This window comes from Chaetodon auriga, chromosome 10 (genome assembly GCF_051107435.1).
Source record: "Chaetodon auriga isolate fChaAug3 chromosome 10, fChaAug3.hap1, whole genome shotgun sequence".
In the NCBI taxonomy this organism is placed as follows: domain Eukaryota; kingdom Metazoa; phylum Chordata; class Actinopteri; order Chaetodontiformes; family Chaetodontidae; genus Chaetodon; species Chaetodon auriga.
Window position 1 is genome coordinate 24,188,439 of NC_135083.1, and position 21,902 is coordinate 24,210,340.

Genomic DNA, 21,902 nt, shown 5'->3' on the forward strand with positions numbered 1-21,902 from the left:
ATTTGTAAAGATGAAATACAATACAATTTTCATTTCAGTTCTTGGTATAGGACAGTATACTAGCTTATACAGTTTTGTTTTTGTTTTTGTTTTTACAGTATTATAGTCATATATAGTATGATACTGTCACCCCAGATGAAGGCAGTCTGGCAATTTGATTTGTAATATCCTGAAATATTACAAAAAAATAAAAAATAAAAACTTAGTAATTGAGATTGAGATTCAGTGTATGGTCAAGAATAGACTTTAATGTGATCTCAGATGTACCTGGAAGCCACTGGAGCCACTAATGCTCCTATTACCTATTATGGATGGATGGATGAATGGATGGATGGATGGATGGATGGATGGATGGATAGATAGATAGATAGATAGATAGATAGATAGATAGATAGATAGATAGATAGATAGATAGATGTGTGTCATACAACTGCTCTAATTTTGATAGTTGTTGCCGGAAGTCTTTCACGTGAATCTCTCGAGCTTGCTTATTCAGCGCGCACGCACACTGCAAGAGGATTGTAGTGTCTGCGGTTCGAATGAGGAGAAAGTCGAAACATAGTGAGGATATGAGTCAGTCGCTAACTTTGCGTGCTCTCGTATAACGCCGTGTGACGGTCTGTGGTCTGTCTAGCTGCTGAAATAGGTCTTGTGTTACAAGTGGCGGACTGGCTCCTCGCCGTTGAGGCGGAGGGAGTAAATGAAAGCGTTGTTTGGAGCCGCTGAACAAAGAGCTTTTCTTCCCTCTACCATTGTCAGTGAACGGAGCGCCTGTTTTCTAACTAATTCAGAGGTGGTTTCGGACTGTTAAAGTAAGTTAAGACAATTACTCTGAGGTTTTTCTGAGCATAACGAGAGGCTTTAAACGTGGGGTTTAATGCTGTGTAGTTTTCATTCATTCACAGTCTGAACAAGCAAATCTCTGTAACCACTGGGCTAAATTATTAGATGAGGCTAACTTAGCCATAAGATTACGCAACATTGATATTGGCAGATAACTGAAGTATTGGAGGGTTTGATGTCCATAACCTGCACTTCCATTGCATTTAGACAGAAACAAGGAAAGTGAAAAGCTTTCTTTTCGTTAATGAGTTTGGTTTAGTAAGGCTTCATAAGTTAGAAATCTTTAAAGACAACTTAATTATAAGCTGTTTTGCCTTCAGTCATAACGTTACCACATGATGTGAATAGCAGGAGTTTAATCATTCCTTTCTACTTTAATGCTCAGAACTTGATATTAAGCCGATGGGTTTCCACAACAGTATACACACACAAGTCCTCGCGTGTGAAGGGACTCACACCAGACTTCATTACGAAATCTGGCAATTTAAGGTTTTTTGCTTGTCGCAACAAATGTAGAAGTCACAAAATACGACTTTAAACCCAGTATGGCTCACTGGGAGCCAGTCTCGACATCGGCACAAATGAGAACTCCCTGCAGAGCCTAATCCCTCTGTAGACAACCAAGTGTAAGAAACATGTTGAAGAAATGAAGTTAACAAATCACAAAAGTAGACATTTAATGAAATGACATTATATCTTCCAAATTCAAAAGTGGTCCTTAAGGAGTCAAACTAACACCTGTCAAGCGAAATGATAGTAACACCACCAAACATTTGGCAGCGAGGTGCCATGCACAAATGATTGGAGCCTTGCATGGTGTCCAGCGCCTGTTCAGTTTACCATGCTGCTTGTGTTGACAGGTGAGGGGCGGCCATTGCTCCAGTCATGACCTCGGGGAATGGGAACACTAACAGCAGCCAACACAGTGGAGAGAGCAAACCAGCCCAGGCCCTAGTCAGGTCCCACATCCTCACCCATCTGATAGAAGGCTTCGTTATCCAGGAGGGTGCTGAGCCTTTCCCTGTGAGTACTGGAGCTCTGCAAATGTCTGTCTGTGAAGCCACTAATACAGAGACAGAATATGACCATTATATGGCAGGGACAGTATGCATAGACCTGTCCATGATGGCAGGTAACTCAGAAATAACACTGGCGATACTGACCAGGAATAAAGCCTTCAATTCATTAACGTTTTGGGTGTTTATTTCTAAATGATCCCATCAGTGGACTGCTCATGTTTGTTTCCTCATTCTTAGTGATATCACTGAACTCTCAGATCTAAGCTCATGGCTTTGTTGAGTGCAGAATGATGGCCAAAACTTTGAAAATACGACCCTCGTTGTGGTAAACCAGGAGTATGCTTTTTGAAGTAGAACAAGCATACGATGATATATACCTGCAAAATACCATAGACTCTAGTACCTTTTTGACTAAATATACCAGTTCCAACCACAGATGAGCCACAGGAACTAAACCAGGAACCTACAGTCCTCCTTTGCCCTCCTTTCCTGTCCACTGAGGAACAATGAACAATGGACAAATGAGTCTGATAATGACTCAAATGCCATGTTTGGAGGTGCCAATTTCATACACAAGGAAACAACACAGCATCATCCAACCTATTGTTGTTCAACTCTGATGTAATGAATGAATGCAAAGAAACACAGACCAAAGACTCCAGAACATCTGTGTCCGGACCAGTGATGATCTGTTTGTGGTTATTTACTTCTGCTGTAGTATGACAACGTTGAAACAATCAGGAAAAATGTTGGTTTCTCTCATGTCAGCGTCTATCAGTGAGCAGTTTCCAGTGCTGCAAACTCTGCCCTGATAGTTTCTGGGCCCAAAATTAAGGTCGTCAAGCTGGTTGGTCATCCAGGTCATGGTTATCCAGGGAAGGTTGACTCAGCTGGACTTGGTTGTAGAAGTCCTGAAAATGTTTTGTCTCTCGTCCAAGGAGCTTCTTCAGTTTAGCGAGCTGATGGGGAGTCCCAAGCCATCAGTTTGTTTGATGGTTGTTAAGTTTCTGCGATACACAAGTCTGTGCACTCCTCGCTGTCTTGGACTGCAGACAGAGATTGCTTTTCTTGTGTCTGAGTGTGTGTCAGGTGGACCAGTCTCAGTGTTTTGCTGGGTTTGAGAAACACAGGGCTGCAGTGATACTCCACACATGTATGGAGTTTGTTCTTCTTTGGTGGAATTAATGACCTTGATAACAACCTGTCAGAGGTTTAATACCCAGAACTCCCACCGGGGTTAGTGTTGCCCATGAAGGCAGCCATCTGATGGTTCTGTACTGCTCTACAGCCTGTACTCCATGGCCATCACTGTAATATTACAAAACCATCCACATGAATTTGTCTTTTTTTGTCATGGTTTTGGATGAAGACAGGTGTTAAAGTAATAAAAAGAGTAAAAGGCAATACTGACTAATTAAATAAGATGGCACGTTGAGATGAGGGGTCTACCCGCTCTAGATGTTGGATAACGACCTGGTATCCTTACAGGAAATGATCAATCACACATGAGAGGTGGAGCAGCCATCAGGTTCCTCTAGCCCTTGTTGGCATGAGAGGGGGCAGTCCAAACACCTTGACCTGGGACTGCGGTTCATGCTGTTGATAGCATCTTTGAAACTGAGCTACAGCCATTGTGCCATACAGCAGACACCAACAGCTTAGCATTTGTCTTCATACAAGCCAGGAGGCAACGCCGCTCCGTGCACCTGCCATCACTGCTTCGCCGCCTGTGCCCACAGAGACCATCTTCTTTTCCCAGTTACCACAGACTGCCTCCATCATCCCTGTTACTGCTTTCATAATGCTCTCAACATTTGCTTCCTCCACTACTGTTATCCCAATAATTGCAGCCTCCACTGTACCTGCCACACAGGCAACAGAACAGCATAAGTGACCCAGATTACTAATGTTGCTGTGAAACAATCTGGTTAAGCTGTATACTTTCAACATAAACCCTCTTGTGATGTAGACTGAATGAACAGCGCTGTTCACATGTTGCCATGACAAATGGAAAATTACTCCAATTCTGAATCTCTCTGTTTGTGCAGCAAATTATTGATTTGTGCACTGCAAAAGTAAATACGTGTAAAGTTCACAGTGCCAGTGTTGTGCAAATAGAGCAGGTGAAAGAAGTAAAGTGTCAGTGTAACCTTCAAGTACTAACATTTAAATACAAGTGAGAATAAAAACAGCAAATATAGAAAACATGAAGAGAAAAGCGTGACATAGAAGGTATTGCTCTGAAAAGTCCAGATAGTGACTGTGACCCCTGCGTAAGTTTGCAACAGATCAAGTAAAATCTTCAAGGCAAATTAAAAAATATGTACCGGAAATTGACTTGTTACAGCAGCAGAGTGAAAAAGAAGAAGTAGAAAAAAGAACAAGTAGAATAAATAGACAATAAAAAATATTATGTATAGTATAAATCTGCATACATTGACCAGGATAAGTTGCACAGATGTAAAGATGTGCCATGATGTAGTTGCCTATTCTCTGTGTGCAGTACTGGGATGATTAGGGGAAATGGGGAGCAGGTGAGCGAGTGGCAGGGAAGATCAGGCAAGAGCAGGGCTGATGAGGGAAAGTGGGAACAGGTGAGGAGGTGGGGAAGAGAGGACAGGTGACTGAGGCTGACTAATAGTCTGTTTGCTTTGGAAGGTTCCCAACTGAGTGAAAAGACCCAGACGTGTCTGTGTGTCAGCCATGATCAGAGCTGTTCGACTTCTCTGAATGCTCAGGAAAGGTGCTTCAGTGTTTCCTCTGTGCCGCCTTTAGCATAGGATACCCTGGACCATCCTTTATGAAAGGAAAGGAGCTAATGCCATCCCATCCTTCCTCGTGACATCATTTGGCCATTCATGAAAACAAATGCTCAACATGTGACACAACCCATCCTCAGCCTGTATCAGCCAGAGCAGCTTCAGAGTCAATCAGGTGAACATTTCAAGGTGTTTACTGAGTTGTAGTTCTTAAGCTATTATATGAAAAGGCTCATAGTGAGATCATAATCAGTATTAACACAGTCTGTCTTTCAAGCCCCGTTTACACGTACATGGATATTTTGAAAAATGGAGACATTTCCCTTTGTTTTTTTGCCCTTCGTTTACACGCAAACGGAGAATTCGCCTCTGAAAAGATGCATTCTAAAAACTCCGGCCAGAGTGGAGATTTTGGAAAACTTCAGTTGCACATTTGCGTGTAAACTGAGAAAAAAGGAGAAAAAATGGAGTTTTAGGTAGCCGACGTCACATTATCCACCAGAACTTGCTCCTGCGCCAAAAGTGCAACCTATGCTTACATTTTCATTTGGCTCTGGTGATGGCAGGGACATGAGACATTTTTTGACAGATGATGCATAATTATAGAGCCTACTGTAAGTGTAGTCAGTCTCTTAGCACTGTGGTTGTCTTACGACCTTTCCTCGATCTCATGACAATTCCGATTATTCGACCGCCCTCTTGGACTGCAGGGTCATTGCAGGGCAGATGAGGGAAGGTGGAAAAGTCTGAAGGCATCTGGCTGATGGAAGGAGAATGACTGAAGGGAGGGACAGATAGGAAGAAGGAGCAAAAGGACTGAGGTGGACACTGTGACATTTAAAGGTGAACACGAGTTGCTACAGCCGTGAGGTTTTGTGTTTGAGGTTTAAATTTAGGAACTAAATATAGAACCTGGTTCCTGTAGTCAAAGGCAGGGTCCTGAGCTGGAAAGACATTGTTGTACTAACAAGACAGAATCAAACAACCCTCGAGTTTATTGACCACCAAGACCATACATTGTCAGTATTTGTGGGGTAGGTGGCCTCACCCCCACCCTATTATTTCCATTCTGTACTGTCATCTGTCAAAAAATAAATAACTGCTCAACCATCTGTCCATTTTCTGTTCTCGATTATCAGATTCACTCAAGGAGCCCGATGATGTGTGGACATTGTTTTCTTCGTCTTCATGTTCTCTTATTTCTTGTAGCAGTGTCAGCAGTATATGTTCTCCTCTCTGCAGGTGGAGCGTCCATCGTTCTCCATCGACAGCCTAAGGAGACACACGGCAGACTCAAAGATGGACGGCCTCTCACCAAAGGGTAAAAACCTTAAAAGACCAGCAGCACAGCTTCAGTGTTTGTTTCTCAGAGTTCAGTGCACATGGGAGGCTGACATCTTCTCCATGTTTGAATAAGAGACTATGCAAAACCTTAGGTTGTCACAGGGCTGCACCTTCTCCCAGTAGAAGCATGTTTAACATATTGAATTGCATGATATTAATTGCAGTAAATACAGTGAACGCTGTCATATTGATGCTGAAGTGTTTCAGAAATCGGTCTTGAAGAAATCTGCTCTCCATACATGATCTATGGTCGTCTGAGCGGTGACCGTGGCAACAGTGCAGAGTGCAGAGAGTAGGCTTTAGTACAAACACCAACCCATCCATCCATTTTCAACACTTACAAGGTCACAATGGCAGCAACGTAAGCAAAGCGGCCCTGTGCAGAGCACACATTCAGCATCTCCTTGAAAGGCGTCACTGCACTCACCTGTACAGGTAAAAAGGACAGAGGTAGTAGTGTTTAGGACAAAGAGAGAGCAGAGAGAGAGGTTCAAAGCCCACTTACCTTTACATCCTCTCAAACTTCTCCAATCACTTTCTGAAGTTTTGGAAAACTGCAAACGTTGCCTCAGCCTCAGCCTGGTGTTAGACAGTTTGAGAAGCACTTTGGTTTGCAGCACATTGAGGCCCAAAGGGGGTCCCAGAGACCCTTCTGGCCTCGAGCTTATGTGACGTCTGTGAGGTCATGACAGGGTGACAGATTGGATACAATGAGCAAGGTGTGCTGCTGCTCAGTCCTCACACAGATGTGTTGTCTATGGATGTTGGACATGGTGCCTCTCCTGTGTCTCTGCTGAGTGTGTGTTGACTGTGTGTTTCCCTCAGAGTTAAAGGCCCAGCAGGAGCCCATGCTGACCTGTGAGCTGTGTGGCAGAGTGGACTTTGCCTACATCTTCAAAAGGTCCAAGAGGTTCTGTTCTACAGTGTGTGCCAAACGGTAAGGCCAGACAGGGAAGACATGACTCTCTCTTCATCTTCTTTATTTCCACAATTCACCCTGTGGTGGAAGTTAGAGATTGGCATGCCATAACGTTCCATTTGAACCGCTAGGAGCTTCTAGCAAGCTTTCATTTTAAACTTTAGAATTAATGAAAAAAAAATCACTGTGTTATTGTTTGTGACGTAAAAATCAGTTTCATTATGTAGGAATTGTTTTTCATAATTAGAGCACAGCAGGCCAAGTGACACAGTGACATTAAAGAATATGATACACAGGGTGTTTGCTTTTGGCCCGTGGCCCACCATGAAGTTTCAGGTTTGGCCCTCAAAGGGAAAAAAGTTCAAAAACATGACATCAGGTGTGAGACGTCCCAAACATACAGGAAATACAATAATAATAATAATAATAATAATAATAATAATAATAGGATACCAATGTAGAGACAGGACAGGTTTTATAATCAAACATCTTGGATCTTGTGAGGACTCTTGCAGCTGCATGAAGCAGCTTTTGTTGCTGCCGTGGGTCGGTCAGGGAGAAAGAGGTACGTTGCAGTCTTCAGTTGTGGAGGTTAAAAAACATTTCGATGTGTGAATTGGATGAGATGGGCAGACAGGCAGGTCTTGTGGAACGCTCGATATGTGGTCAAAAGTGAGGGAGGGATCAAAAACTATTCCCAGATTCTCAATTGTATGGCTCTGAAAAATTGGGCACCCATCAAAATTAATGGAAAAATCTATGAAAACTGATCCACGGCTGACTGGACCATAGATAATCTTTGGCGGAATAGACGAGCTTCAAAAGAGCAACAGGCACTAAAAGCAACAGAATTAACGTTCAGTGATGACAGCTGATGATCATTTCAACCCGTCAGCCTCCGATAACAACGAGAAGCTGCTGCCTGAATGTTCGGTCTGTTGCTCTGTGCTGGTGAGACAGAGGAGAGATGAGATTCATCAGCGAATCCTGAATATATTTTCCCGACCTCTGTGTCAAAGCAGGTGTGCCCAAATCATTTTTCACATTCACACACTTTAAGTTTAACGGGCATGCATCAGGTTGTGCTCTTTGAGACTAGCTTTAAGCTCACCATGTTCACTTTTGTTGTAGCTACAATGTGGGATGCACAAAGAGGATGGGTCTCTTCCCAAACCGCAAAACCACCCTGGAGAACATGAAGAAGCAAAGAGCGCTGAATGGAAACCTCAAGAACTGCACACTAGAGTTTAAAAAGAAGGTGAGGCTGCAGTCAACTTTCGACTTTTAACATGTGTTACTCTTGCCCTCTGTTTGTAACACAACAAACTGCACTCTCTGAAATCAGTCCAACATGTCTTCTTTACTTCTTGACTTCTAGCTCTCATCTCTCTCGACTCGTCTTTGACTGAAGTGTTGTATCTTAACCCCTCTTGCAGACTGCTCCCTCTGTGCAGAAGCCTGCTGCTGCTGCTCTGTCCACTGGTCCCTCAGTCCACCCTGCACAGGGAGAGTCCAGCCAATGTTCAGACCTGTCTGGCTACAAAGGACCCCTGCCCGCCCTGTTGGCCGCCCAGCAGGGGCCTGCGGTGCGAGGCTCTGAGCTGCCCCTGCTGCCCTGCAGCTTCCTGCCCAGTGACCCTGGCCTATGGAACATTGAGGACGTCTATGAATTCATCTCCTCTCTGCCAGGTGGGTGCTGCCTCAACTGGTACAGTGACACTTTTATTCACCTTTACCTCTGAGGGTGGTTTGAGAGGTGCCAATTCTACAATCCCTAATTCTATGCTGATCATTACTGAGCATGAGAAAATAGTTAATTCTTGTTTCTGATGGCTCTGCAAAGACTTTCTTATCCCTTTGAATACACACAATAAAATAAACAATAAATTAAGAATAAAGTGTAAGAAAAATTATGGTGATAAATGAATGCAGTTGGCCATTATGGCAGTTTTCCAGAGCTGTGGTGTAAGATGACTGTGTGTGTGTGTGCGCGTGTGCGTGTGTGTGTGTGCGTGCGTGTGCGTGTGCGTGTGCGTGCGTGCGTGCGTGCGTGTATGCGTGTGTGCGTGCGTGTGTGTGTGTGTGTGTGACTGCAGGTTGTCTGGAGATTGCTGAGGAGTTCCGTTCCCAGGAGATCGATGGTCAGGCCCTGCTGCTGCTGAAGGAGGACCATCTCATGGGAACCATGAACATCAAACTAGGCCCTGCGCTCAAGATCTTTGCTCAGATCAGCATGCTCAAAGACTCGTAGCCCATCTCGTCCCTCTCACACACACACACACACACACACACACACACACACACGCATACACACACACTGCTCTCAATAGCAGTTCTGCTGTGACTGGACAAACACAATGTGCTCAGGATCCCACATGTTGACTAGCTTTGAGCTGAGTTCAGGCACTGGGCCAGGATTGTTTGATGGGTGTATTGTCATGGCCTGCTGAACACGAGGACGCCAGCTGGGACTGTTCGACTCACCTTTTACACTGATAACTTCACTCTGGCACTGCTTCAGGAAGACTCCCCCCCATAGTTTGACAGAAATGTGTTATGTAGGCTGTGTTGGGAAAAGTGTTTAATTGAGAGCATATTGTTTTCATAATGTGTCATGCAGCTGTTTGTGGTAGGATTTCTCACAGGAGATGCCTGTGAAGTTTTCACATGTGCGCTTGCTGTTTCAGCCCAACATTTTGGAAAACATACATACTGGCTTGATTAGAAGATCAGTGTCATCTCTGTGCACTGAACAAAGCGACTCTTAGTCCTGATTCAGGACTTTAATGTTACTTAACCTGGTCCTGCACTGCTTTCTCTGTGAACTCTGCACAGTTCAGTCACTGAAAGACTCATAAAATTGATTACAGGGACAATGCTGGAAAACAGAACCCACTTGATGGTAGCAGTGTTTTTAGTTAATTAAAATGTTGAAAAATGTCATCAGGCAGGTGACAATTAATGGTCTTACTGACCAAGAGAGGTATCTTCCATTAAAGTCAAAGACAAGACGAACCATGTCAAATCAGAGATGCTAAACGGAGAAGGAAGGAATGTGAGGAAGGGAAACTCCTGCAGGAGACTGACTTAGCTCAGCAGCTTTACTGCAATATACAAAGCTGTCCAGGTAATGAGCAAAATAGAAATCCTGAGCCACCTGTGACTGTGCATGGTGTGTGCTCATGGGAATGGAACATACTTTTCTTGGTGATGTTTTTATTGAGTGTAAAAGTTTTGACCATCAACAGGCAGTTTAGCCAGTTTTCTCTACATTTATGTTTCTGTGTGTGTTACGTAAGTCCCCATAATGTGAATCATTACATTCAGGGTGAAGACTGTTACAGTAAGGTCCCCAAAAGTGATGGAAACATGACTGTGAATGAGTGGATTTTACTCAGAGGCTGAAATGTCAGAGCTCCAGGAGATGGCGTTGCAGGACCATGATGCATAGCATGACCATCCTGTTTCAGAGGTAGGATACAGGAAGTCCAGTGTTTAGAGCAGGACTGGAAGCACTGCCAGCCAACTCAGTCAGCAGTGGCAAAGAAGCCATCCAGTAATTCAGAAGACTTTTTGACTTGATCCAGACCAGTTTTATCTCTGGACACACAGATGGAGCCCATGAACCTTGATTGAACAGCCAGTTACTCAGTTGTAATTATTTAAGAACCATTGGCCTGAAAATAGATTATTTTTATTAGGTTTCAGGCATAGTACTGAGTACATACACTGACTCTGTGAACCTCATGTAGCAGAAAAACCGTTGTTTCCAGGTCCAGGCTGATTTATACTTCTGTGTCACAGTGTCTCTGTACAGAGGCTGGACAGGACAACATGGACACACAAAATGTAACGTTACCCAGCGAAAATGTCTTGATTCATCTCTTGCCCGCTCACCTGCTGAGGCTACCTGTTCAGACCCACTGTCACAGCTCTGTATCAGAAGCAATGAGAATGAAAGCAAACGTGAACTTCGTCATGTTCCACACTACCTGATCACTGTAATATCACTGCTGCAAAACTACATGGCCGAGACTATGCACACAGGGAATGACTGCCATAAGTGCCTATGGTGACATGTTGACGCAGAAGTATAATTCAGGCTTGGAAAATTGTGTGAAAAAGTGTGAAAGCTATGAATAGTTTGTATGTCATTTCATTCTACTTTACCAAAGTGTCTCTGCTGAACTGCTGTCATCAGAAACGTGTCAAAGCTGAGGTACGCCTTCAGCAACCGTATGATGTTTGGGTTTTTTACCACCAATGCCATAAAATATTTGAAAAGTTATATTCCAAAGTGTGTTGTTCTATTTTTCTTAAAGTTATGTGTCATCAATGTCATAAAAACAAGGCCCCTGTTTCACGATACCTCATCTTATTTTTGAGTAGTTGTGTTCCAAAATCACAGAGAGTGCTGGCTGTAATTTACTGGTCAGCATTCAAACAGTTGATCATCCCTCTGTGAGCAAGGCTGTCATTTTCTTACAGTGTATTATCTTGGAATAAAACTGGTTTGTTTTGTGGCAGTTGAAATGAAGTGGTGATTGGGTCAAGGCTGTGACATCACAAGTCTTCACAAGAGACAGAAAACATCCTGATCAGCATCTTTGCCATGGTAATGACATGTGGTTAGTTTTAATGGCCTTCAATGCTTGAGAAAAAAAAACTTTTTTAAACCATTTTCCATCTGATTATTGCTTTAATTTAGAGGTGGCTCTCTTTAATTTCATGATGTGAGAGCAAACCCAGAGAGAGCAGCAGGCGCCATTACTGGACAGCTGTTACATGTTGGATCATATCAAGGGTCGGGCCAAAAACAGCTTTTAATGTATTTTTTAGGCCACTTAGGTGCAGTGATGACGGAGCTGTAAGCACAACTCTGACATATCACATTATTACCATGAAACAGTTTATGTCTATTTACACATCCAGCAGAGACACAGCATGAAAAGCTGAAGGGCATAGCATTAATAAATACACCCTAATGTGATGTGACCTAATGTTTTAAACTCTAAGAAGAGCATTTCAGTGACAAGTAATCAGAGTAGTGTTACACTGCATTTTTGAGAAAAAAGACATCAGCTGATGCTCATGTTATTTATTTCTTTGCTCTGCATCAGAAGGTCACAAATTGCCGCATGAATCAAATGGGGGTCAGAGCACACTTGATTTGACTTGTCTGAATTTGACACAAGAGATTTATTATCTTCACATTTTAAAACCAAATCTGACAACAATTGGAGTACAACTGTATTGTAATAAATGTGGGTTTTGCACAGGTGTGACTGCAGGGAGCAGTGCAGCTCTGTGGGCTTGTGACACTGTCCACATTACATATGTGTTAATACAAAACATCGTAGCTTTAAAGTGATCATTTTTTACATTGATTAGTATGAATCATTGTAAAGCATATAATTATTCCAGTGGTACACCCCAGACTCAATAAATGCTCAAAACATATAGCTTCTCTGAACCCAGAAATATATGGAACAAACTGCCAGACATCATTTTCTCACAATAATTCACTGATTTATTCTCCCCAACATAAGACAAAATCAAAACAAAAAACTTCAATTTGACCTGATCAGAAACCATTCAAGTACAATCCATTCTGATTGCGGCTATAGCCATGAGCTCAATAAATTAACTTCTTTCTTCATTAAGGCACACACAGTAGTTCACATGAAATAAAGAGACAGGATTAAACCCACAAACAGAAAACAAACAAGATGAACAAATATGCTGAATCATACGCTGACATGACGATAATCTCCTCAAACTCATTCATTATGCCTTAATATTTAGTAAGGTGTCTGTTAGACTTGTGTTGAATGATCAAATTAAATTGGTCCCTCAGAAAAAAAAAACTTTTAGCCAAGAGGAAGAGCCCATAAGAGCCTGCACACTGAAAGGCTGTCGTCATCAGCTGTCATTTGAGCGATCAGGTGGTTACTCATGGGATAAAACTCTGCAGCATGTTGCACTCCTGCCCCCTCCCCACTCAGTGACATCACAGTGTTTTCTCACTAAGCTGTCAAAGGGCTAAGGCCACAAGCGCAACATGTGTTGAACTTTCAGAGAGCAGAGCAGTTTGAGTGCTGACTTAGCATTCACAGAAATACTGATTTTCACAACTTGGGTGTTATTTTAGTAGCTCTGACCATCGGTTCTATAGGTTCTGATAACACTGGACTCAAACGTGAGCAGTCAGGAAGCTTTAACATAAACAGAATAACTTCTTTTTTTTCCTTTTTTTTTTTGCGAAACATGAAAAGTGAGCACACTCATAATGTAACTCTCTGCACAGGACACCTGCAAGCACACACAGCCGGTCAGTTCAGCTGGTCGACGCTGAAGCAGGAAGCCGATCTGTAAACTGTGATGGATGTTTACAGCAGATGCTTTGGGCCACAATGTTTGTGCTCGTTCTCCATGTTCACTCCGCCAGAAAACAGCATTACAAGGCTGTTTTACTTTGAGGAGCTATTGAGTGAAGCAATGTGTGATTGCCCTGCAGACGGCCCCTCTCATTCACGAGGATGGTGTGTCTATTCAGCAGATGAAGGGCAGCGCCTGGTGTGATTGGATGGCACGAAGATGTGCCAGTGCTGACATTAAAACATCTGGTGGAGTAATTTTCTTTAGACTTTTGGTTTACAATGTAAGTGTTGTATCAACACAGCGTCACAGGTCAGCCCACCACCCTGGTCCAGACTTAAATATCTCTTCATCTATTGGTGGGATCACTATGAAATGTTGTATAGACATTCTATGTGCTAATTATCAAATGTCAGCCTGCCGACAAGCTGCACAAGATGCTCATTCCCTGTTAAACATTAGCATGTTCCACCATCATGGTGCACAGCTTCACAGAGCTCCAAACATGGCTGCAGACTCTGGTCTTATTGTGTGCAACAAGCCCCACGACCTTCCTTTGAATACTACGAATTCCTACTTTGTCAGCGGTTATCTTAAATCATTTTGGTTAAAAGTTAGTTAAGGGGGAACTCATCAGCCTGTGTTTGCAGGTGTTGGGGAGTACAGCTGCATATGTGAAAACAGTTGTATAAAGCCATCACTGTTTCCAGAGGAAGCTGCGTGAAATGTGATAAATGACCTCAAGTGATGTCACTTGAGTCAGCGCTGGGTGCTGCTGAAGACTACAAGTGTCAAAAAGTGGTGTTGAGTGAGAAAGAAGTGAGCTTACCAGACCTCTGAAGCCCGCTCCTCATCTCTGCTGCAGGCTAGAGGCTCCAGGCTACATTAGCCAAAACGAACTGCTGGCTACTGTTGGTTGAGTTGCATTTTGGGTAATAGTAGTATTTTAAGCACAGGGTTTTGGCAAGGAAGACGAGCACACGGAATAACAAGGCTCTGCTGCATCGATTTGGATTCTGAAAAATGGTCCATCAGAGTCTGACAATGTTATAGGACTGTGATACTAAAACGGTGGAGTACTTTTTAAAAGGTTTTACTGTCTGTAGAAGCAAAAAACTGTTTTAAGTGTTTTGTACATGAAAGAATTTCTAGTTTCCAGTTATATCAGAGATTCAAAAGGTAGCCAGTTTAATAGAGATTTACACCACATGCTGAAATTGTCTTGCTGTTCACATGCTTCCTGAAAATGTTGTTCAAACGTTTCCTTAACGATTCATTAATAATGTAACTTTTACTCATTCAGTTCCTCAAATGTGAATACTAGACTTGGGCACTGGGAAATTGTGAGGTGCATTCCAACACGTTATAGAGCAGTGATCTGGTTTTAAAGTGTCACCGACGTCCAACTTGAACCTATATGCCCGTACATCTTCTCACAGCAGATCTGTGGTGTCGTTCCACAGCAGATGTCACTCAGCACCAGCACACCCATGTTAATATCTCTCATGCTGCCAAAGCTCAAGCAGAACCAACTCCCACATGGTGAGTGAGTGCATGTCACTGTAGTTTTCAAGCAGCATTCCCGGCGTCACAGCAGTGATCCTCACTATTGCTGGTGACCTAGTGAATTCAGAGGGGAGGATTAGAATGGCTGGGAAACTGGACACAGACATGCTGAGGACGACAGATCAATGACTGATTAGTAAAGAGCCGAAGCCAACCCGCAGATTTCTTGTTAATTTAATAGAGTAGTTCAATATAAAACATCATCAAAACGCAGGAAAAAAAGAGGAATAGCGGATAAAGACTTCTGGCCAAGTGAGCACACAGTTCATGCTGATCAGAGAAGAGCATTTAGCCTGCAGCACAGCCTTCTCTCAGCGCCCAGCAGGTCAACATCTCTTTGAAGGAACATGTGTAAACAAGTAGCCGTTTTACATGACAACAGACATCATGGACTTTTAGCACCACCTGACTATATCGAATTGTAATTGAGGCTTCTGCCATGTGGAGGATCATTTTGCTTTAGGTCGATCCGTGACAATCGCCTTACTTAAAGGAACAGCAGGAGTTATTCCAACTTGGGTTTTATCTTTCGTAGCTCTGAAGAGGTCAAACAAAACGAGCGGTCAGACAATCAGACAAGTTGGAAGTAAACCATCAGTTCATCTAACAGATGATCTGAAGCACTTGAGTTGAAGGTCAAACTGAGAGTGAGCACACCTGAAACATTGCTAATCTGCAGTGGCGAGCTGTGTGCGCTCCACCGCAGACAGAGTGGGTAATTTACTGTTTACCTCCCTCCAAATGCGTCTGGCTGCCTGACAGCTTGTTAACAACCTGTCTGATCACCTGTGTTGGCCTCATTCTTCATGATACAACATTGTGATATTTTCATGCGTGACATGGCTGCGTTCCCAGATTTCAGCAATCAACTTGCACAATGTTATCATAACAAGATAGCTGTGATGACCAGAGCTCCAAAAACTTCATTCAAGCTGTAATAAAGCTGTCCTTTAAAGAGTCATTTTGAAAGCGGGACATCGATGTTATGGCTCATTTACTACAAATCACACTGAGGTGGCTTTACTGCAAACAGGTGATGGACACGTGCTTTTCTTGGCATGCTGTCGTAGTTTAGGTTGAAGCTTTCTGAATTGTGTTTTTCCTACAATTAAGGAAGTGACTGGTTTCCATTATTTCAGTTACAGCACTGACACATGTGTCAGTCAGGACATGAATCACAGTGATCCTGAAAGCTGCTTTTATTTTTGTCAAAATTGGAGGTACATTGTGGAAGTTTATCGTAAGCAACAAAAGTTTTGTTCACATTCAGAGTTTTTCTTTTTAATAGATTTTGAGATTTACATCCATGTTAGTCCATGTGCATTGGTTTCCAGTCTTTTTTCTCCACACCTTTGTTGGAACATGAATGCTTTGTTGGTGCATTACACCATCAATGATCAATTAGCGAAGCAGTGAGAAACCATAAGTACGGATGTGCTGCATCACCCACGTCTTTGTGCGTGTACGAGATGCAAACACATCGGGAAGCCACTATGAAATCATTGCTTCATAGCAGCCAAAAACTCCACAGGGTACCTTTAAATGTTTTATGTGCAGGTTCGAACCGAAAGGTCCACCACCTTCACAACAATAACTTTTACAAAAATACAAGCAGACATGATGTCCACTGCCATGCATTACCAAACCCAAACAGGTCTCTGTAAGCTGACCTTCACACTAACAGCTTCCATGAAGAAAGACAAAAAAAAATCCCAAGAAAAACCTGTTAAACCCTTATGAATGCTAAGTCAGAACAATGTGAATGCAGTTAAACAATAAAGTCCGAATTTGGGAGAAAAATAATCACTCTTGTGCTTCTTTGTCTTCCACTGTGATCAACAAATGCTTTACATTCCACAATGGATATGAAGTACAGTCCAACAGGTGGTGTGCTAACATGACGCCATCGACCAAATGGCTAATTGTAACTCCAAGGTCTGTGATCTTGACTGAAGGCTACTATTCTAATGTTGCTTTTAACTGAGATCAGATTTGTCATTGCTCGTGGTTTCTTAAAGGAAACAGCTGCAATAAAAACTTAATCAACTCCTTCAACACAGAACAAAAACTGCAAAATCAACTTTTGTGAGAGGGGGGAAAGAAGAGGTGTGTGAGGCTATTATGCCAGCCCACTCCAAACATGTAGCACATGAGCTACACTCACACAGAAGGTGAAATCAAAATTTAGAAACCAACCCACAGAGAGAGCATTGATAGAGAGAGAGAGAGAGGAAATCTTTGCCACCACACATGAGGGAAAAAAACCTGGAGCAGAGCACATCAGTTTGCAGTTTTTTCTCACTATTTGTGTTTTATACACTTGTTTATACCTTGCTTCTGAAGAGGGGCTTAGCACCGGGGCCACAGTACTCGTTGTATATGAGCTTGAAGAGGAAAAGGTGGAAGAGTGTTATAAGCGAGGCCACGCTGAACCAGAAGAGGAAGGGCAGGCCTGGGTACCTGTTGGCCATGTGCTCCTCGTGAGCCAGGATGGCCTTGAGGTGCAGGGTGTGGCGGAGGTCCTGCAGGTGGCGCAGGTCTGTGGAGATGTACAGCAGTGGTGTGATGGGCTGTGTCACCATCACAGGGAAGGTGTGACCTTTGATCTCTGACGTCAGCTCCACTGGCTCGTTGAGGCAGCCAGCCTCGCAGGCGTACAGCTTCACAGGCTTCTCCTGTGGCTTCACCGACAGGTGAAGGAAAGGCTTCCCCTCCATGTCCAGCAGCACCGCCAGATTAATGAGGTCCTGGTTGTAGTGGATCCCTCTCAGGGCGTAGCTGTTGTGCAGCACATCCGGATCAGCCTGGAACTGAAGGTGGTTCTCGGTGAACTGAAGGCCGCCGAAGCTGAGCACCATACCTTGCATGGCTCCGTGGGCTCCGGCTGCCACCAGCACCTTGCAGCCTCTCTTCTGCAGAGTCAGAGTCCACAGCGTGAAAAGCTGCAGGATCTGAGCGGTGCTGCTCACCCGCTCGGGCCACAGGTTCTCCGCATGCATGGTGGCGTGGCCGCTGAAGCAGTGGTCGGCGTAGTTGAGGCTGGACTCCAGACGGGCACGCTCCTCGCCGCTCAGCCTTCGATCCAGCAGGGGAGCCATGGAGGAGGACAGGATGTAGTAGAGGGTGGTGTTCACCGTGCGGCTCGATGGTGTGTGGGAGTCTGTGATCTTCCTCATTTCAACACCTGAATGAAAGAAGAAGCAGAAGCAAAACTGGCATGGAGTGCACTTCAAGATCGGTTACTTTGACGAGCAAATACTATTCTTGAACGCTGTCACGGTGGTCTGACAGAAAAACTTTAATACCACTTACAAGCTTTTCCAGAGCTTTTGACCATGACTACTTTATCAGAGAGATGTTGCCACCTGTGTTCACCTGTGCCAGTGAAATGCACTACATGCTCAAAACAAGGTCACAATTAGTATAGTATGCAACTGGAAAAGGTCAGTTAAGACTTCCAGTCAATGAGTGTATGGAGTGAAGTGAGTGGCTCAAATGAGGCATTCACAGGACAGACCACTTAATCTTAGTTGAGGGGACGGATGGACATTATCTGAAAACACGCAGCATCAGATAATAGCCAGTCAAATAAAAGTAAGTGGCTAGTTTATAGGCCTGAAAGCAGCGTGCTGTGAAATCTGCTAAAAATTTTTAACAGATTCTGTTTCATTTTTCCCTGCAGCCCAGCAGGTAAGTGGGTCTGACAGAAGCTCCTCTCCAGGTTGGAGCAGCCTCTTCCTTGTTTACAATGCTTGACCAGAAACGAACGTAGCTTTTTCTTTTTTTTCCAACAGAATATCTGACTCCGCCACAAAGTCTTCAGGGAACTCGTGTCTTGCATCTGCTGATGAGGTTGCACTTTGGATTAGATGTCATGAAAATCACAGAGCCTTAAACAGGGCTGTAAAACTCATATCCTGATGTAAGTTATTTCATAGCCAGCTAACATTAGATATATATTACGATATAGCACATTTTCTGTAAATTTAATGAATAAACGGTTTATATAAAGTGACAACATGGAAAGGCCTATTTGTCACTAGAATTTGAATTATACTGTATATCTGACCAATAAAATCTGACCTACAACTTACCTACAACTGCATACTCACATTATTTTTCTTTTATTTAGAACCTTTGTCCAAAATTTCAATTAAGCACGTCACCTAGTCTCCTTCCCAAAGCATCAAATACTGATGCTGTGTCAGGCCCCTTGGCATCTTATACAGAGACACACAGTACCCTTGAGTGTGTGTAGGAGACAAACCAGGCTTTCAACTAAGTCCATTGTAAAGCACTGCGATGCAATATTAGATACCCAGAGCTGGACTGGATGTCCAACACATTCTCATCCCAGCGATGCACAAAGCCTTCCTGCCAGAAAACCTTTCTAACACGTGGTTAATGCTCTGAAATGGTCACAGTTTGGTTAGATTTATGCACCAAAACTACTTGGTTAAGTTTAGAAAAAGATTGTCCACTTTTGTCTTCACCTTTGGTTGGCGTCACCTTGTTCTGAGTGTGTCATATTGCTGCGGATTGCAGTGGAGTTCCTTGAAAGCCTGGTGCATCTCATACAGACGCTGAAGGGCAGATTGTACCATGAAACAGAAGCTGGCCCTCTTTTGTCTTGATTGGTCAGAGTCCTTCTCCTGGTCGAGATTACCCCATTCTGTGTCGCCTTCACTCTGCTCAATATTTGTATGTCCAGCCTTCATGCAAATTTCCTACCTGCCTCTATGCTGTGCGAAAGAATGCAAAGAGTCTTCCAAATAATGACAAATATTGCTGTAAAGAGTGTGACTTGTGACACAGTGAAATAAACAATTGAACAGAATACAAAAGGCCTTTGTTTTATCATCACACGCTACATATCATCATCTCACTCAGCCCTAGAGTGAAGTGATGCTCATCCTCTGCCCCATCACTGTTTTCACGCCCACTTCATCTCACTTATTGCTGCTTTAAGGTAGCTTGATAGTTCATTATCTTGAGTTCAAATTCCACAGTTCATACATCCCGACAGCAAAAGACAAAATGTTTTTCATTCAAAATTGCTGTATTTAATACTATATATCCACTGGAGCCCGAGAAACGTGGTGCAAATAAAGAAGGTGCAGCAACTGAGTCAAAATTTACAGGAAAAGATATCTGAGGAAAAGAGTGAGATGATTTCAAATCAAGCTGTTAGCTCTGTCTCAAGAATTACTGCTCTAAAATGGTTTAAAGGCACAATTTGTAATGAAAAGGTAAAAAAGGACTAACAACTTCTATATTTACATTAGTCATGATTTCTGAAGCTGTTGTAAACAGTAAGCAGGTCGTTTCAGTTCTGACCAGTTGAGGAAAAACACACATAATGCTGACTTTCAATGTATGATCACATGTGTGTGATGTGGCTTCCTTTAAAACCCAGAGCCAGCTGCTGCTACAACCTCAGCTCACCTGAAATGAAGAGGTCCATCCAGGCCTGCTGGTGATCCGTATCCAGATCTTCCACACTGGCTCTCAGCAGCTCGCCCAGCTCCTTTTTGGCTCCTTCTCTGAGGGTGCTGAAGGTCTCCTCCAGCTTGGAGGACTCAATGGGCTCTGAAGTCCACACCACTGACAGGATGTTGTCTGTGTATTCTGATTTAGCAGAGACCTGGATCCTGCTGTTCAGCTTCTTGGTGACCACCACCACCAGCACCATCCGGTTACTCTCCACAGGCACTCTGCCGGAGGAGAGCACGATCTCTCTGTCGTCAAGCTTCTCCACACTGGTGGAGAACTTGCTCCCAAAGGAGGGGTTTTCAGAGGACACGTCCAAGGTGGCGACCCTGTCTGATGGGTTGTTGATGTGGATTCGTTGCAGATAGACGTTTGGTCTGCTTCTGTGTGCGATGAACTCCTCTCTGATGGTGACACAGTCCCGGGCTGACTGCAGAGAGGCTGGTGAGGCACAGCGGACCGACAGCACGGCTCCCTTCCGGAACCACAGCATGGTCGCCTGAACTTCAACCCGCTTCCCCTCGAGATGGATGCCGAGTCTCGGCGAGTATTCAGTCTGGTGGACCGGAGCCGATCCGGGCTGCGAAGACGACGCCACCCACAGTTTGTTAGAGTCAATGTCAATCAGAATATGGCCGTTACCTGTTACAAAAGGTGTATCCAGTTGTTCCTGAGGTGTGCTGTATATCCCCTCTCCTCGGTCTACGTGAGAGCTCCACCTGTGGATTTCAGCCTGTAGGCACTGTCCTGCCGCCCCACCGGGCATGGCCGAGCCACCGAACACCCTCCACCTGCGCTCTGCTCCCAGGTACCAGTAGAAGATGAGGAAGAGCAGCAGTCCTATGAGGAGTCTTCTCGCCCAGCTACTTGACAACAAGCCCGGTAGCCCCTTGAGTCTTTGCTGTAGCCACATTGTGTGTTTATATGAAGGAAGCCCTGCTATGAGTCGGCGTCTGAAGACTGCACCCAGGGTGCTTCCGTTGAAAATATATGGAAATCACATCGAATCTGCTCGCCCTCAAAACATGTTGCCCAGCAGGAAAGCTGGCAAACTGTCTTCGCTATCTTCTGGCTAAGTTAGCTTAGCTCGGTGGCTAGCGTTGTGGACGGAAGCTGTCGAAAATGTGATGTTGATTCTCGCATCGTGGTTATTGTCATATCCTACAGCAGGTGTGTATCACAATCCTCAAGTTTTCCTGTCTCGGGTCGTTTCGTCTTTTGTTTGCCGTCAGCTTAAAAACATCAGCTGTCTTTCCAAATAACTCTGCAACCCAGCGGTTGACACTTCTGGTTTGTCACAACTGCCGTAAAGCAAAACTACACAGCAGCGACCGGAAATGTCGCAAACCCCAATGACATACTTTACGTATATATATATTTATTTATTGAAATTTAACGATTTACGGTGCAGGAAAATTAGCTAATACAAACATAACATTTGTATATCTTGATAACTAGATTCATGGCAAAGTTCCAATGTCTGCTTCAGTGAAGTTTAACATTAACTACGTCAGGCTGTGTACTATTAGCTTTTTGGTTTGTCTGTCTTGTGACCCTGTCGTGCTCAGAGGCCAGTTTTAGCGA

The 21,902-nt window shown here is 43.8% G+C and overlaps 2 protein-coding genes across 2 annotated transcripts; one reads left to right on the forward strand and one right to left on the reverse strand.

Moving 5' to 3' along the window:
- The first annotated feature begins 660 nt into the window (after positions 1–660).
- Positions 661–9,135, forward strand: LOC143327505 (polyhomeotic-like protein 2). The gene is made up of 7 exons (XM_076741876.1): positions 661–812; positions 1,704–1,866; positions 5,864–5,942; positions 6,791–6,902; positions 8,016–8,142; positions 8,321–8,573; positions 8,981–9,135. The coding sequence occupies exons 2-7, from the start codon at positions 1,729–1,731 to the stop codon at positions 9,133–9,135; spliced, it is 864 nt and encodes a 287-aa protein (XP_076597991.1). The 5' UTR covers positions 661–812; positions 1,704–1,728.
- A 6,846-nt stretch (positions 9,136–15,981) lies between these two features.
- kiaa2013 (KIAA2013 ortholog) lies at positions 15,982–21,621 on the reverse strand. Its single transcript, XM_076741288.1, has 2 exons — positions 20,274–21,621; positions 15,982–18,012 (listed from the first exon to the last, which is right to left on the reverse strand). Exons 1-2 carry the CDS (start codon positions 21,229–21,231, stop codon positions 17,153–17,155), a joined length of 1,818 nt encoding a protein of 605 aa, XP_076597403.1. The 5' UTR covers positions 21,232–21,621; the 3' UTR covers positions 15,982–17,152.
- Between the last annotated feature and the right edge of the window lie 281 nt (positions 21,622–21,902).

Coding starts and splice junctions, on each gene's coding strand:
- LOC143327505 (XM_076741876.1), top strand. CDS start 1,729: ATGACCTCGGGGAATGGGAACACTAACAGCAGCCAACACAGTGGAGAG. Junction 5,943..6,790: donor GGACGGCCTCTCACCAAAGG/GTAAAAACCTTA, acceptor TGTTTCCCTCAG/AGTTAAAGGCCCAGCAGGAG. Junction 8,574..8,980: donor ATTCATCTCCTCTCTGCCAG/GTGGGTGCTGCC, acceptor GTGTGACTGCAG/GTTGTCTGGAGATTGCTGAG.
- kiaa2013 (XM_076741288.1), bottom strand. CDS start 21,231: ATGTGGCTACAGCAAAGACTCAAGGGGCTACCGGGCTTGTTGTCAAGT. Junction 18,013..20,273: donor GATGGACCTCTTCATTTCAG/GTGAGCTGAGGT, acceptor TCTTTCATTCAG/GTGTTGAAATGAGGAAGATC.